Source organism: Terrapene carolina, unplaced genomic scaffold, assembly GCF_002925995.2.
Source record: "Terrapene carolina triunguis isolate 2854851 unplaced genomic scaffold, T_m_triunguis-2.0 Scaffold139, whole genome shotgun sequence".
In the NCBI taxonomy this organism is placed as follows: Eukaryota; Metazoa; Chordata; order Testudines; family Emydidae; genus Terrapene; species Terrapene triunguis.
In genome coordinates, this window is record NW_020664490.1 from 2,670,374 (window position 1) to 2,688,778 (window position 18,405).

Genomic DNA, 18,405 nt, shown 5'->3' on the forward strand with positions numbered 1-18,405 from the left:
TCCCCCCCCCCCCCCCCCAAGCCTCTTCACTGCCTTTTCTGGGGAGGCTTGAGAATAAAATACCAACCAGTTGTCTTAGCAATGTGAGCACAGACCAATCCCTTGTCTAAGGACTTTGGAATCAAAGGATTCTTTTAAAAAAGGTAAAATTTATTTAAAAAGAAGCACATCTGAAAATTTAGGCTTTAGGGATTAAACACCAAAAATAACTTTCTTGGGGTTCAGCTTAAAGGTTACAAGCAAAACAAAAGTACCTGGGGTTAGCACAGAGGAATCCACAAACCAAAACAACCAAAAAGGTTCCTAATCACATCTGTCTTAACTTTTCCTATGCTACTTACTTACATATCTGGAGTTCCAAATTAGGAGTTTTCTAGGTATGATGCTGATGATTTCCCATACCTGGCTTAAAGCTTACAGCTTGTTGCTGCCTTCCCCTCTCTCCAGCCTGAGAGACCAAGAAAAAACCTCCCACACCCAGCAGTTTTTTCAATTTGAAAGGGTATAGCCTCCTTATTGGTTCCCCTGGTCAGGTGCCAACTCAGGTTAAGCTTCTCTTAACCCTTTACAGTTAAGGCAATTAGGGTACAGCGGCTAAGGAGGATTCTATAGCTACTGACTGTATGGTTGTCCATAAAAGGGAGCTACCCCCCCTTCATTTATCACAGCCCATCTCTAGGATTCACAGATAATTCCCAACTTTTGATCTATCCCATGTCCAATTTTTTAATTGTATAGTTTACACTGTCTTAGAATGAAAAATGTAGTTCCCCAAGTTGATCCTTTCTGGGCCCCACTAGCAACCTTCCCTCACTTTAATAAAAAAAAAAAAAATACATTGTTTAATATTTACTCACTGCTTCCAATGGCAGCCAACTTTTTACCCATACAACAATACATCTAGTAATGCAGTATCTTTCTTATTTACATTTTATGCAATATTGTATCAAGTTTTCTTCTTCGATTGTGTCCATGTCGGTCCTACTTCATGCATGTATGCACCTGATGTGCACGAGATCAGAGCTTTGGAATAGTGGTATCTGTTAGGCCACCCCTGTACCATACGTGTCCTCTTGCCCCCATCTGAGAGCATAAAGGGCAGAGCAGCAGCAACCATTCCTCAGTTTCTTCTTACTACCCCAGCAATGAGATGGAACAAGCAGTGACTACCCACTACCTCTTAGCAAAATTTGCTTCTTTTAGTTAGTCAGTTATGATTAATTCCCTTTAAATTCCCCCTCTTTTCTTTGTTTTACTGCACTGTTGCCAAAAAGGGGGGGAAAGTAACTAACTTTTTTCTCTCCACTTTTTGCTTAAAGTGGCAGATTCAAAGCCCTCAGGCTTCAGACCATGCCCATCTGTGAGGCTCATTCCATTTACAGATGGCCAGAGCCGCTGTCTTTTTTTTTTTTTTTTTTTTTTTTTTTCTTGTTTTCTTTTTTTTTTTTTTTTTTTTTTTTTTTTTTTGTCCTGGTGGGAGCCATGTTCCAGGCTGCTGCATGGGATACACTTCCTTTTTGACCAAGACAAGAAAATCCAGGGACAGTTGGATAAATTTATAGCTCCTTGAACAATCCATGAGAAGGACTTCAGGCCATTAGAAGAGACCAGTTCCATCTTGGGAAGGGATCTCAAACTCAAATCACCATGAGGACTAGTACATTGGCCTGAGGGCCGTATCACTGACACCTTTTCATATAAAGGTACAAAGCCCCGCCCCCACTTGACCCCTTCCATGAGGCCCCGCCCCTGCCCCGCCTCTTCCCACCCCTTCCTTGCCTCCATTCCAACCCCTTCCCCAAAGTCCCCACCCCTTCCCTGCCTCCATTCCAACCCCTTCCCCAAATCCCCGCTTCAGCCCCGCCTCTTCTCCGCCTCCTCCCCTGAGTGTGTGGCTCCCCATTCCTCCCCCCTCCCTCCTGGAAAGCGCTAAGTGCTGCCAAACAGCTGTTTGGTGGTAGGAAGCACCTGGAGGTAGGCAGAGGAGTGGGGACGCGGCATGCTGCTTGGGAGAGGGGACCGGTGGAGGAGAGGAGCTTGGCGGCCACAGCAAATAACTACACGGGCCGTGTGTTTGAGATCTCGATCTTGGGGTTAATCCTTGTTACTAAGTCCCAGTCATCCAGTGTCCCTGCTAGCCAGCACACAGCACCCCAGGTCAGTACTAGCAAGAAGTCCACAGCACTGTCAGGCAAGAATATAGGACCATTGAAGACTACCTCAGTATTGGTTACCACCATGGCACTGAAGACTGTTATTGCCTTCTCTAGGCAATGAATATCTAAACAGACAAATGAATATTGCTCCCACCACCAATCCCCCTCTATCCCCACAAGGAGACATTCAAAAACTCATTTTCCTCTGGGACTGGAGGACTGCGCCCAAAGACAAATGACACCAACTCAATTTCTGACACAGTACTGAAAAGGCACAGGGAACCTTCTGTGCTTACTTGTGACAATGCTGGAAGCTATCGACGTTGGCACTCCCGATAGAAGCCTTAATTAATGGTTAAAGGTAGAAGCTAAGTCTCTGGCACCACATTCCACATCAATGTCACTATGGTGGGCACTCGTACACACCTCTGGTCTCTTGGTACTGAGTCCTCCTCAAGATCAGTGCCACCTCTAGAGAAAGTTTTCTCTTTTTCTCCTTCACTGGGCAACACCTTCATTCTGCCGTCTAGCAGTTTGTGTCTCAGAAACCAGGAGAAAGCCTTGCTCTACAAACCAGGGATGCTCACTTCAGAGCCTTGACTCATCCATCTCAGGCATGGCAATGGTCTGATCAGCGTTACCAGAGCCAGGTGGATCCCTGTTGGTCCTATTGGGCATACTGACGACCTCCATCTAGAGTATCCAGGAGCTGGTCTCCATCTTACCACTCAATAAAACACAGGCCATGGTCCCTTTCTACAGATAGGGGGTGTGGTACAGACAGGGAGGAGCAAGAATAGCATTCACAGGAGAAACAGTCAGGTCCAGAGCCCTCTGAGCAACACTTTTCATCCTCTGAGACCAGTCATTGTCTTCTCCCAGTGAAACACTCTTGTTTCCTGTACCAGTCCCAGGTGATTTTAGAGCCTTCCAGAGGCTGCTTTCTCATACAGCTGAGATCCTCAAAATAGAGATTTTAATAATTGAAGAAGAAGCTCCCAAGCTTTCAGATATGCTGCATTCTTCTGCTCCTGCCAGAATAGCACTGTCAATTAATGAGGGCATCTTAGAACCAGCTAAGACTCTATCAGGTGTCAACAGCTTTGCTTCAAACTGCTTAAAGAATGGAAAAGGAGTACCAGTTACCCTAAAAGGGACAATTTTATAACCACCCAATTCCAGGTTCATTAATGGTCTCTCTTCTGCCCACAAGAAATCTAAACAGTCTAAAAACCCTCCAAAAGACCAAGAACCAAATAAACTAGACCTTTTTGGAAGAAAGGCTTATTTGTCGGCGTCACCTCAGCTACGAATACGAACCTATCAAGTCATCTTTGCAAAACCCTGTCCCACATCAGATAACTCCTGACAACTCCAGAGAAGAGTTGAAAACCATCATTGCTGAAGGTCACCAGTGATGTCTTACGCTCCCTAAGGCCTCCAGGGCCACACTTTGCTCATTGAGCATCCTGTGCCTCAGGCCAAATGACAAGCCCTTTGAGATACCAAGGGCAGTCTCAATAGAAGACCCTTACTTACCCTTAGCAATAGTCTTCTGAATAACTGCCCAGAAAGAAACCAAGGTTCTCTCAGAGGAGCTAATCTTTCTTGGTCTTTGATCAGTCTTAGTCTGCAGGTATGACACAAGGGTTAAGAACCACAACAAAATCAGGCAAGAGCCATCCCCAGATCCTGCCTTCAGATTCTGGTTTGCTTTCTTCCATCAGGCTTGTACTGCAATTACGACTGACCAATGGGTGCTGGAAGTTGTCTCATATGGTGCTCCATCCAGTTTGTTTCCTTGCTCCATTACCCTTCCCCATCCCTCTTCATGAATCCTTCTTACAAAATGCTAAAAAATGGCTTCCCTGCTTTGCTTGTGAGCCAAAGAGGAGGTACCGCTAGAGTACAGGGGAAGGGGTTTCTGCTCTTGATATTTTTGTTTCAAAACAAAAAGGGTGTCTTTGTCCTATCCTAGACTCGAGAGGACTAAACAACATATACACTGTCTCAGATTTAGGATAGGAATGCTCACCTTCTTCATCCCTTTCCTAGGCTCAGGACTGGTTTGTGGCTCTCAACCTCCAAGACTCATACTTCCATACTGCAATTCATTTAGCCTACAGGAAATATCTACAATTTGCAGTGAGTCCCAATCATTACCAATAGAATGTTCTACTGTTTGGTCTTTCCAGAGCAGCGACAGTTTTCACTAAGTGTCTGGGAATAGGGGCAGCACAGCTGAGGAGATGATGAGGCATTCACATCTACTCATATTTAGATGATTGGTTGATCAAAGACAGGTCTCATCAGGAAGTCACCACAGCCTGGATCTATGTCCTTCGCCTTTTCAGACAGCTGGAGCTCCATTGAGAATTTTTATGAGAAACTATCTCTTACCCCATCATAAACAATAACATTTACAGGTGCCTTAGTCAATTCCAAATCATTAAAGGCATATCTTCCAACAACAGAGTTCTGTCTATCCAAATGATCATTACCAGTATCAAAACAAATCCATCAACTGCAATAAGAAACTGCCTCAAACTTATTGGCCACATATCAGTTTGGCATGTATGCGACACCACTAGCCAAACTTTAGCCAGCACTGTAATGGGCATAGGTAAAGTCTGTGTATCACCCCAGGAGAAATCAAATGGGTATTTAAGTTATGGTCCCTGCTCACATTTTATCAGCACTGAATGGAAGGTCAGACCTCAAGAGCATTCCATCCCTCCTCCTGCAAAGATACTGATCACAGATGCATCAAGAACAGGTGGGGGCACATGTCTTGGCCAACTCCATATACAAGGAACTTGGTCCCTAAAAAGTGTGACTCCACCCATATACGTTTTAGAATTACGAGCAGTCGGATTAGCATGCATTGCATTCATATCTATTTTACAGAATTCCATGATTCAGATTCTCAAAGACAGTACCATCAGCAATACATTTATATAAGACAAGCAAAGAGGTTCTTGCTTATCACTCCTGTGTCAGGAGGCAATGAAAGTGATGGACGTGGTGCCAACAGCGGATAACCCAAGTAACTCTTTGTCTTCTAGGAGTTGGCAATGATTTAGGAGACCTCCTAATCAGCCAATCCATTACCAGCCACATGATCTCTGAAGAACTCCATCGTGCCAATGTTTCACCAATGGGAATATCCCGTTATAGACTTGTCATCAAACAGCACATAGTGTTCAGCCTTTTGCTCCAATGGAGACATGAGTCCAGGATTCTAAGACACTTTTCGTGTACCATGGGATCAAAGACTCATGTTTTCACCCATTACTTCGATAACCAAAGTGATATGCAAAATTCATACTGATCCTGATAGCTCCATATTGGCCAAGACAATTCAGGCTAACAGATCTCCTCAAGACATTTATTCAGCATCCAATACCACTTTCAGACTGTCCAAACATAGTATCACAGAATCAAGGTCAAATACTAAATCCAGACCTGAAATTGTTACATCTGACAGCCTGGATATTGGCTGGTTGAGTGCTATTGATTTACTGTTCTCTACAAGTACAGAAGATCCTACTGCAAAGCAGAAAGCATTCCCCAAGAAAAATTTATTCTTGTAAATGGAAAAGATTTTCAATTTGGGCAGCCCCACACACAACCTTGACCTAATGGAGGCTCCTATACCTAAAGTCCTTGATTATACTTTGTATTTGAAACACTTTGGACTCCTAGTTCAGTTATGGTCCACCTTATAATGAGCTTAGCATGCCATTCTCCAGTACAGTCATGTTTATTTTCTCTCCCTTGCCCCCCTGTATCCAGCTTTTTAAAGCGGTTACTGTATACTTACCTGCTAGCTACAAAACATCTTCTGGTATGGTATTTTACTATTGTTTCTACAAACCTCATGGAGACCCTCTCTCTGAATGCGCTCCACACTACCTTGCTGTCAAGATGGCCTTTTTTGGTTGCCATTGCATCAACCAGGAAGGTCAGCAAAATAAGACGTTTTCATGGCTAGCCCTCCTTACACAACATTAAACAGAGGTTAGATGGAGTTGAGACTTCCTCCCAAATTTATTCTCAAAGTTGTGTCAGGCTTGCATTTGAATCAATCTGTTAATCTTTCCATTTTCTTTCCAAAAGCCATAGTCTTCCGGGGGGGGGAGGGTTGAAGAGGAGGGAAGAAAATCAACAACTTGGATGTTTCAAGAGTATTGTTATATTATCTTGATAGGGCAGAGCCCTTTAGGCAGACTCCCTAGTATTGTTTCGTTGCCATAAGTAGCACTTTTAAGGTGCACACCACTTCTTCCAGGAGGATATCTAAATGGATTAACCAGTGTATTTCAGTCTCTCACATGACTGGTACACCTCTTCCTCTAAACATCACAGCTCATTTCACTAGCACACAGGCTTCCTCTTCTGCATGCTTCAGAAACATCCCTACATCTGAAATCTGTAAGACAGTTATTCGAGTGATCCCTTTCCTTTTGTTACACTATGCCCATGACCTGGCCACAAGATCAGATGACAGATCTGGCAGGAAAGTGTTACAATCACTTTTTAATCAGTGGTAGTCAGAACTCCTCTATCTCACCTTTCAGATGGGGCACCTAAAGTGAGATCCACACAGACACATACATGAAGAAAGGCGGGTTACTTAATCTGCTGTAACTGGAGTCTTTGTGGTGGTGGGTTTGTAACCTGTCCTTTAAATCGGCTTCTGTACCCAACGACTGGAAGATAGCTAATGTAACACCAATATTTAAAAAGGGCTCTAGAGGTGATCCTGGCAATTACAGACCGGTAAGTCTAACGTCGGTACCGGGCAAATTAGTCGAAACAATAGTTAAGAATAAAATTGTCAGACACATAGAAAAACATAAACTGTTGAGCAATAGTCAACATGGTTTCTGTAAAGGGAAATCGTGTCTTACTAATCTATTAGAGTTCTTTGAAGGGGTCAACAAACATGTGGACATAGTGTACTTAGATTTCCAGAAAGCCTTTGACAAAGTCCCTCACCAAAGGCTCTTAAGTAAAGTAAGTTGTCATGGGATAAAAGGGAAGGTCCTTTCATGGATTGAGAACTGGTTAAAAGACCGGAAACAAAGGGTAGGAATTAATGGTAAATTCTCAGAATGGAGAGGGGTAACTAGTGGTGTTCCCCAAGGGTCAGTCCTCAGACCAATCCTATTCAACTTATTTATAAATGATCTGGAGAAAGGGGTAAACAGTGAGGTGGCAAAGTTTGCAGATGATACTAAACTGCTCAAGATAGTTAAGACCAAAGCAGACTGTGATGAACTTCAAAAAGATCTCACAAAACTAAGTGATTGGGCAACAAAATGGCAAATGAAATTTAATGTGGATAAATGTAAAGTAATGCACATTTGGAAAAAATAACCCCAACTATACATATAATATGATGGGGGCTAATTTAGCTTCAAGAAGTCAGGAAAAAGATCTTGGAGTCATCGTGGATAGTTCTCTGAAGATATCCGCGCAGTGTGCAGAGGCGGTCAAAAAAGCAAACAGGATGTTAGGGATCATTAAAAAGGGGATAGAGAATAAGACTGAAAATATATTATTGCCCTTATATAAATCGATGGTACGCCCACTTCTCGAATACTGCGTACAGATGTGGTCTCCTCACCTAAAAAAAGATATACTGGCACTAGAAAAGGTTCAGAAAAGGGCAACTAAAATGATTAGGGGTTTGGAACTGGTCCCGTATGAGGAGAGATTAAAGAGGCTAGGACTCTTCAGCTTGGAAAAGAGGAGACTAAGGGGGGATATGATAGAGGTATATAAAATCATGAGTGATGTGGAGAAAGTGGATAAGGACAAGTTATTTCCTTATTCCCATAATACAAGAACTAGGGGTCACCAAATGAAATTAATAGGCAGCAGGTTTAAAACAAATACAAGGAAGTTCTTCTTCATGCAGCGCACAGTCAACTTGTGGAACTCCTTACCTGAGGAGGTTGTGAAGGCTAGGACTATAACAGCATTTAAAAGAGAACTGGATAAATTCATGGTGGTTAAGTCCATTAATGGCTATTAGCCAGGATGGGTAAGGAATGGTGTCCCTAGCCTCTGTTTGTCAGAGGATGGAGATGAATGGCAGGAGAGAGATCACTTGATCATTGCCTGTTGGTCCACTCCCTCTGGGGCACCTGGCATTGGCCACTGTCGGTAGACAGGATACTGGGCTAGATGGACCTTTGGCCTGACCCGGTCCGGCCGTTCTTATGTGTCATCCGTGTGCATCCCAGGACCTGCTCTTCATCGCCACTTTTTAGAGTCCTTATTACCTGGGATTCTGAAGGAACTGAGGGATGGTTGTGGCTGCTTTGCCCATGATGCTCTTGGATGGGGGGCACAAGGACATTGCAGCGAGGCTCAACAGACATTGCTATTCAGAGATTGCAATCTCATGCACAGGAATCATATGCTAGTCCTAGAGTGGGATCCACATGCATATCTCAAAGAACCACGGTTACTGTAAGGTAAACTTTTCTTAAAAGAAAGATCAGTTGTGTGCACAGTGAAGGTTTTTCCACCAAATCTGTAATTATAGCAAAAAGAGAGCTATCTGGTTCATCTGATAGGTTGTTTTTTTAATACATTTTGCATATGGCTTAATCCTTTTGGCAGAGTTAAATCAAACAAAAGTTTCACTGAATACATTATTAAAGTCTAATCATATTCATGGCATTTCCTTGATCATATTTCTAATTTGATATGAAAAAGCAGTTGAATTAGGGATTAGTACTTCACTAATTCTTACTGTTCCATATATTCATAATTTTTAAGGCCAGAAGGGATCATTATGATCACCTAGTCTGACCTCCTGCTTAACAATTTCTGCATCAAGAAGCAAGTACATGAAATATTGCAACGTATGGAAATTTTCAAAATAAATCATGAGTCAAGAGTGGTATCCCAAGAGCGAGGATCTGCATAGGCAGTAACTGAATTATCATAATGGGTTACAATCAAGGTGTAGTATATGAGTTTTATTTGCCTCAGTCTTGAAGAGGCCAGTATAGCATTTGTACCTGTGTGTGTTTCTATTTGGCATGAAGCACCCAGGTGATGGACAAAGGTCCAAATTGAAGTGTTCACACAATTATTTATGCACAAGTCTTAAAGTGCTGTAGGATTTATTCCTTTAATGTAAATAACTTGAAACTGAGTTTCATGATTCTTTATTTCTGATTATAAATAATTTTCAATAATAGAAGTGAGAGGACATCAAATTTGTGTGGAACATAGATAACTTTGCGACTCAAATGAGGCATATTTTGGAAGTAAATTAGGATGTGTTTTTCCAAACCTACAGAAATTTTTATAGCATTGTGGCAGTGATACTGAATATGAATATGGAGATGCTTTCATTTTATGACTCTCTTTTATACTTATAACTAGTACTGGTTAAACTACTTGTTATAAATAATGCTCATTAAGGGTTTAGCTCCTTTTCTGCCTGTGAATAGCTTGTGAACCAATCCTAATTTCTGTTAATGTTTCAATTATTTGTGTTCAGTAAATGATTTTTATCCTTTTCATGATTCAAGATTAATTCACATATTCGTTAACGTGACCAATTGCACGCAATCATCATCTCCCTGAAAGTTGTTAAACAGGAGAAGGATGAATAATGAACTTCTGCTGTGAATTGCAGTTATGAATCATGCTAATCTTTCAGAAACTCTTAACATTCTCTAACACTTTCATAAATATTCAGCTATTGTCCAAATACCTATGCATAACTAATATGACCTCACAAATCTGAGTGAACTTGGTGTTTTTACTTGCTTATTATTGCAAAATAGTATTTGACCAGTTCTATTTTGTAAATTCTTGAACAAAATTTCTCATGTGTTTCATTCTAAAGGAAGATTGATGGATTTCATTTGTTTACTTTAGCAACATCTTCTGAGCTATTCTTTGTTTTTCCCAAAGCTTGCTGTCTTTTGTGCACTAATTCAAAAGGGCTTTTTTAAATAGCTGAAACTTGGCATGGATGTTTAGTGTTTACTTATTTCCATTTTAGATTAGGACCTGTGTTGCACATATTAGGAAGACAGTGTGGTCTTGTTAAGAGGGCACAAGACTGTTAGCTCTATTCCAGATATGCCATTGATTTGCTGAGAGACCACAGGCCAGTCACTTCACCTGTCTGTGCCTGTACTTCTCCCACCCTTTGTCTGGCTTGTCTAGGTAGATTGTAAACATGCAGAGACAGGGACAGACGTGCACAGTGCCTTGCAGAGTAGGACCCCAATCTCAGTTGAAAACTCTAGATGCTACTGTAATACAGATAATAACAAAGTGAAATAACTATTACGCTATAGGGTATAGTAATTTAGATGTTACAGTGCAAGCACTGTATGCCTCTGACTCAATGCAGCAAATCTAAAACAATGTGTTAGGAATGTGACATAGTATTGTGGGTCCACTTTGATATCTTCAGAGTAGTGTAATTACTAGTAATTCAATAAGTAACTATCCCTGGTAAATGGGAGCGAGGGCAAATCTGAAGTTATGATTTAACTGACTTCTGATTTTAAAATATTTTTCCTTCCCATACAAGGCTTTGGCAGCTCAACTACATCTGGGTTTAACTTCAGTAATCCTGGCATCACAGCATCGGCTGGTTTGACATTTGGGGTGTCTAATCCTGCATCTACAGGTTTTGGGACAGGAGGGCAACTTCTTCAGCTGAAGAAACCTCCAGCTGGAAACAAGAGAGGGAAAAGATAGACACACTGTTGGGGAAAGGGGAAGTGAATCAGCTTTGTTCATCCTAAAAGTCTATTTTTCTAAATGGATGCAGTAATTAAATTGCATCCCAGGAGATTTATAAAATTTTGCTATGTTTCCCTATTCTGGAATATGAAATGTAATCATATTGAACAACTATTTTCCTGTGAATAGAAACCCATTTATGTATTTTTATTTTGGTTCTAGTTTTAGAAATGTTCTATACTGCATTATTAAAGAATCTTGTAAAACCATCTATTTAACCTAATGGTAGTAGCAGAATATTTTTTGTTAATAAGCTTTATACCTAATGGTAGTAGCAGAATATTTTTTGTTAATAAGCTTTATACCATATGAATATATGCATATTTGGGTTTTTTGTACAGATAAAATATATTCTAGTACAAATACTAGAGTTCATATCTTCTGTTCCTGGATATGGCCTTTAAATCTACTTCAGGGTGTTTCTTTGTGAATATAGATGTAAATATATATATATATATATACACACACACACAGTACAGTGCACACATTTGTGTGTATGTATTTGTATATATAATAAAAACACGTGAACTTTGCCCCATAGACAAAACTCTCCATGTTTCTTTGCTTTGTGTGTTCCCCTTTCCATGTTGTTTTAGGCTTCCACATCTTGATGCTCATAGGAATATCAAATAGTAGTCCCAGGCTGTAATATTTTTGCAGCTTGTTTTTTAAAGACGAGCTGAAATACTGTTCACTATTGTATCATTCTGGCAAATAGTGTTTAATTGCCTGTTTGTCCTCAACATTTTCCTTTCCTCAGCTAGCAATCACTCCAAAGAAGAATCTGGAGAGACTTTCAAACAAAGGTGTTGTCACAGCTGCTGTTGCCAAACTGATCTCTCCTGGGCTGGGCTTCATTTCTGAGGCTGCTAGGCTTCAGGAGATTGCTTGGGGACAGAGAGTTGTGAAGCCGATGGTCTCTTCTCTCTGTGGGTGGTGGATGCAGACTGTGCCACTCTAATGAAAATTGTAGCTAACCATTCCAAACAGAGTTGATTCACACAGGGCTACTGGCATTGACTCCAAAAAGAGTTGCTTACCTGCCCTTAACACCCGTCGCTGCTAAGAAATAAAGTAAAACAGTATACTTTGAGGGTAAGTGATTGTAACAATAGAAATAGTACCAGTCTTACAAGTGCAGCAAACTTCATGTTATGGCATCTTGGCACATTGGGCTGCATCTCCAGCTCAGAGTGCATTAAAACAGAAACAGCAGAAAAATCTCTTCGAGTGTATGTGGAATTTTGGAGATAAGTGTAGCTTTTAATATAGAGGTTGTTTTGTACATAATGTGCATCCAAGTGAATATTCACAGTCACTTTCACCAAGGCACCTTTTTTCTAAAACAGGTATTACGTATAATTTTCTAGTATGAAGTCAGTTGCTTTCAATTGTAAAAGTGTTGTCAAGTACTGTTTTGTATGTTCTGGAAGTAATGTCTGCATACAGCAATTACTGGCCTTTGACAGACATGGGGTTTTCTGTTGTTTGTGTTCAGAAATAAGCATATTAGTTTTGAACACAGAACTTTTCACTTTTGTACACTTGTATGTTACTGCATCTAAGAGATGAGCATTTTCTTTGGGAGGCAATTAATAGTGTGTGCGTTTTTGTTTTTTAAGGCAGAATTAAAAGCTTAAAAGTCCATTTCAACTTAAACCTTTTTCAAAACTTGCATTGGGCTGCAATCAAAATCCTGGTATTTGTATTTCTTTGTTACTGCTTTTTTTAAAAAAGTTAAATTTAAAATGTTGAACCACTGGACTTTCTTGTAATGTATTAATTTGTGAAACTAATTTTTTAAACTGTGTGCTGTCTTGTCCACATGTGCAACCTACCATTGTGTAAAACAATAAAAGAAATGAATGCTGTGATCCTAGTCATAATTATTTGTCTATTTGCAGAATCTGGTCCTGTCACCTTAGTTCTCTTGTATGTCATATTTTTTAAAAAACTGCTGCAAAATCATGTTGTTTTATTTTGGATAATGTATACTTGCTCTTATTAAAAATTGAGTTTTGATCTCTGAATTAAAATCTTAGGACTTTTGTCCATAATCCTTTATCTTCTCCCATATTATGTGAACCCAGATGATACCATACTGCAGCACAATGTGTGCTCTTGCCTTCTCATGAATGGGGGTTTTGCACTGTAAATTTAATTTCAAAACAAAGTGTTAATTTGCTTTGGGTACTATAGTCCATTGTCAGCAATAGTTTTGAAAGCTATAGAATTTTGGACTGCACTATGCAAATAAGCTGCAGCATTGGCTAATTCGACAAATGCCATTAAGACATCACGCAGTAAGCAGCTGTGCCTAAGTGTCTTTTTAAAATGAAATAGTTTGAACATTTGGTCTAATCAATTTTTCTTTTAAAATAAGAAACCTACCAGAGGAGAGGAAAGTATATAACTTTAACAACTGATGGAGCTCTCTACGTATATAGGGCCTGATTTGCATGTATGTTAAGGCCCCTTTACACCCATTTACACTACCAGAGACCACCATTTTGTCCATGTAACTCTCACTACAGAATAGCTAACTGCCAGAGAGTAATAGAGCTACCACTAGACTGGCCATTTCCTTAGTGTCCTTGCAGTCCTTCCATACTCCTCAGTTTCTATCTTTTTCCCTGTCCAGCTGGGGTCCCGCACCATGTGTGCCAAACTCTCCTGTTGTTCACTTGTGCTCCTGCCAAGCTGACTTTTTCAGCCCCACCAGTTTTTGTGCTCCCTTGGAAATTGGGGTAGAGGAGGTGGGAGGGAGGTAGCTCTGCACATCTTCCTTCTCACAGGGCCCTCTAGAACCTCAGGCCAGCCCTTTACATATACATGTAAGTCAAATATTTGTTAAAATACTAAAGTTGTATTTTGAAACTAAATTACTTCCATATTATGTTTTTAAAATGTGGTTAAGGTTACGATTATTTTAGTTTTGCTTTTTTATGCTTTTGTCATCAGGGACAACTCTTGTATTGTTCATTTATCCCCAACCTTTCATCATACTGTATCAATATAAATAATCCAGCATCAGTAATGCCAGCTCTCCTATGATTAGTTCTAATATCTCTATATTGAATGGCCAAATAGGAGGTTTGGGAGAAGCAGCTTCTAGGTTTTAACCTAGGAATTAAAGGCATTTACCTTCCCAGTGTATTTCTGCCTGTATTTGTACAGTGGGAATCAGCATGACTTAGACCATGCATTGTATGCAGAGCCCCAACATAGCATAAGAGTCAGCCTAGTCTCCCTCTTCCAAAGCTCCACTTCAAATTTAAAAGAACAAAGATTTCACTGTATGGGACCAGATCATTTGTCCATCCTGTCTAGTACCTGCTTCCAGCACAAAAGAATGGTGCTGCTGTTAATAAAATTATTCACCTTTTTCAAAAATTCAGCTTGGGATCACTAATTATGAGCCTGGGGCTGAATAAATGCTGTTTAGATGTTTAAATTTTCCTTATAGCACACAGGAGGTTCTTTGTCATCCAAAATCAAACTAATATGCAAGGTAAGTTTCAGTACTACATTAAGCACAAAATAAGGATTTTAGGAATTTTATCTTTAATGTAGGCTACAGAATGTATTTTTTGTTGTTGTTGTGAAAAAAGTTAATCACATAGTTGGGGAACACAAAGTAAGTAATAGATATCCTTGTTCTGGGACCATTTTTTCTGTGAAGATCTTTCGTCTTAGCATCTCCCTTCAAGGTTTGCAGCAATTTTGCAATACAATACTTCTTTCGCCAGGTGGCAGGAGACTACTATTTTTCAGTTTGCCAAAGATGTCATTATAAAGCCCTGTATGGCATTATTGCTGCCACATAGTACACTAGCTTTTGTTTCCAGATCGTTTACACAAATAGTTTCTTTGATACAATGGAATTTTGAAAATTTCTACCAGTCACGGAGGGTTGGATCAAGCTGTCCCATGTGAATCCAGTACTGGGTGCCTTTTACTGAGAGCCCTCCCACCTACCTCTAGGAGTTCAACCCTTTTAGCCAATCACAATTACCATAAAAGGGGGCAAAGAGAGAAACCGTTTGGATGTACAATTTAGATACCTAAGATAATATATCCGAGAGCCTCTAGTGATTAACAAGCACAATTCCCATTGACTTTCAGTTGAACTTATGCTCCTATGTCACTTAGAGGCAGAATTTAAAAAAAAAAACCTATCTGCCATTTGGAGGTAGTTTTAATCATTTTCCAAAGATCAAAACAAGGTGGGTATGTTTTTTCTGGGCTGGCTGTTATGATTTGTAGATTCCTGTTGGGCTCAAAGAATGCAGTATTTATGCAGAATTTCTAGCAAGGATTTTGGTTGAGAAACTTACAGGCAAAGTCTGCAATGTGCTCTGATGTTGTCTACCTTTAACAGCTGATACTTTGTTCTCTGACCAGCCTCAAGAACTTTTTTTTTTATGGTACTAAAATCTCACAATCTGAATTGTTTTCCTCTTTTTCTTTTCACCTCAGGCATCCATGTACAGCATTTACTGGGCCAGCACAAGTACAGTAACATCTTAGAAAGTAGTGAAATTGCATCCAAACTCCGGTTCTGATCAGGGACTAGTCTCTACCTGCTGTTCAAGAAACTCCCTGTTTCTCACATCTGTGTGTTTTTAATATGGCATTGTATTGTGACAGCAAGACCTGCCTCTGAATTGCTTATCTTTTATCATTATTATGAAAGCAAGCGAGGGTGATAGGATTTTGATAACACATGGTATTAACCTGGAGTAAGCAGAGAAGGAAACAAGGACTCAGCACTTTTTCAAGAATCCAGTAGCTATTAAATAAACCTATTAACACACTGAAAAATTACATAGCCAGGAGATAAGTAATCTGGTAAATTCAAAATATTGTAAAACCACAGTTTGAATAATCCATACTTGAATAGGACTCTTAAAAGAAAAAAGTATTGGCCAAAGGTAACAAACCTGAGTGCCCAAAGCTAACTCCATGTTTAGATGCCTAAGTAAAAGCTGACTGACTTTCAAAGATGCTGAGTGCTTCTAGCTATCTTTGACCTCAGTAGGATTTGTTGCATGAAAATCTGTCCACCTTTATTTCAGTGCCTAAATATGGATTTAGGAGTCAAATTTAGGCATTCACGTTTGAAAGTTTTGGCTACTACTTTCAACTTCCAAACAAGGATACCTTCTCTCTAGGGATCTTTGTTAAAGCCAAACTTTTTTTTTCAAGCTTTGCTATTTATACTGTCCATTTCTGTCACTGTTACAAATGTGGACCATGGCCCTGCAGTTGGATCTGTATGGGCAGACCCTGGTGCCTGCATGGAACCTCAGTGAATGAACGTCAGTGAGGTTCTGTGAGGGAAGAAGGGTCTATCCAATTGCAGGGTCAGGGCCGTAGGAGTTTCACTTAATGTTCTGTTTAAATTATCAAAGTAGTCGTCAATGGCTGTGTTTCATTTAGAACCGCAAGATTATCAGTTACTCTCATTGGAAGTGAAGCATCATACTGGAAAACACTTCTGCGTAGAAATATAAGCCCCTACTAACTGTATAGGCCAACATTTACAAATGAGCGCTTAAAGTTAGGCATGTGAGAGAGATTTTCAAAAGCGCCTAAGGAGTTTAGGAGCATTTGTCCTATTGATTTTCAGTGGTGCTTATGCTCCTAAATTCCTTGGGTGTTTTTGAAAGTCTCCCAATTCCTTACTAAGTAACTGGCACTGGACACCTTTGAAAATCAGGCTACTTACTTAGTGCCTAAATCCAGACTTAAAAGATAAATATTAGCTTAACTTTAGCTCTCCCTCCTCCCCCCACCCTGGTTTTAAAATTCTGGCATGTACATCTGATATCTTGTATATATTCAAAAGTCATTTTTAATTTCTAAATATATACATACTACCCATGGAATATTCTCATTCCTAGTCACACCTTAACTGGAGATAGGTAGACCTTCCCCTGCTTTCAATGTTTTTTGATCAAGTACAGCAGAATTAGACAGGGAGAGAGACCAGGAGTGAAAATTTTGCAAGGTGATCACCTTGGAGAAGCAGAATTACAGGTTAGTAACTGTCCCTAATGGACACATTTATTCCTCAGTGTGATATTGGCTAATTTAATAATTGTAACTGGCAGGGAGCCTTTAAATTAGTTAAAGGAGAGGTAAATTTATGTGGTGTTAATTGCAAACATTTTAAGGCACAGTTCATATTAATTTTAAACTGCAGGCAGTTTTATATTAGTTTATTACCTCTTCTATATATATTCTGTGGATAAATAGATTACTTTATTTTCCAGTGCCCTCAATTTGGCACTTTCCAGAAGTACTATGGTCACTTAAAACAAACCTATTTTTTCTTCTCCCTGTCCCCAATCACATCTGCAATCCATGGTATAAAGATTGCCATTGAAAATTAATTAATTAATGCATTGAATGGTTAGAATTACAGCTAACATGCCAGGTATTAACTTACCTGCAATAATAATAAAAAAATAAAATTTTAGTTCCCCTAGAAATGTCATTCTCCACAGAAATTGTTTTAAATGTATTAATAACTGCACTTTCTCAGTGGTGGGTTTTTTTTTTAACCAGTTAATATTACTTCCCCACCTCACCTTTATCTCCATTTCACAGATGGGTCAATTTAGAGAGATTAAGGGCCAAAGGTGTGAGCCTGGCTTATTGAAGTCAATGGCAAAATTCCCATTGACTTCAATGGGTCCAGGATTTTGCCCCAAATTTGCAAAAGGACCTTTAACTTTAGATACCTCAGTTACTGGTTTTCTGACTTTACTTCTGAAAATCAGGCACAAGATGTCTAATGAGCATCTGTTGCTCCCATTAACTTTGCAGTGGAGGGTTCTCAGGACATATGAAAATCAAACCATAGATGTGTGAAGTTGAGCTCTTCAGAACTGATGCATCCAAAATTAATTGCTGCTTTTACAAATGTAGGCCTACAGGACTTGTTTATAGCAACATAGTAAGTCAGGAATAAAACCCAGGTGTTCTAATACAGAGTCCCCTTTTCTAACCACGAGATCAGAATCTTCCCAATTTCAATTCAAATTATTCTTAATTTATTCATAACATCAGAGCATGTTAAGCGTATTGGACCAGCGTCTCAGCCACAACTGAGGTGTGCTCAGGAGAGGGAGTGTACTCCCCTCTTCCTAGGCAGGATCTGCGCTTGGCTAACTCTCCAACATAAATTAGCGCACTCTCAAAGCTGCTCTAAATTTTGTCAGCTGCCGGTGGCTAACGGGGCAATATTGTAGCTGAGGTGTTCAGCACAAGATAGGGAAGCTGTAGCCAAGCTGCCTTATTCCGGCCATGCCGCCTATGCCAGCACCAGGAAGGTCATAGGGGCTATGTCGATCTTGTGTGCTGCAGGCTTCCCCGTACACTGGGATGATTCTCTGTGGCCGGCCGTGCCAGCTTTCGGGCATCCACCGGCCGTGCCAGCTTTCGGGCA

The 18,405-nt window shown here is 40.1% G+C and overlaps 1 protein-coding gene across 1 annotated transcript in view; it reads left to right on the forward strand.

The window, feature by feature from the left end:
* LOC112103663 (nucleoporin p58/p45) overlaps window positions 1-12,820 on the forward strand; it is a 54,945-nt gene extending 42,125 nt beyond the window's left edge. Inside the window, exon 16 of the mRNA XM_024195555.2 lies at window positions 10,735-12,820. Within this exon, the coding sequence (XP_024051323.1) occupies window positions 10,735-10,904 (170 nt within the window). The 3' untranslated portion in view covers window positions 10,905-12,820. The remainder of the gene's footprint in view (window positions 1-10,734) is intronic.
* Window positions 12,821-18,405: the final 5,585 nt, after the last annotated feature.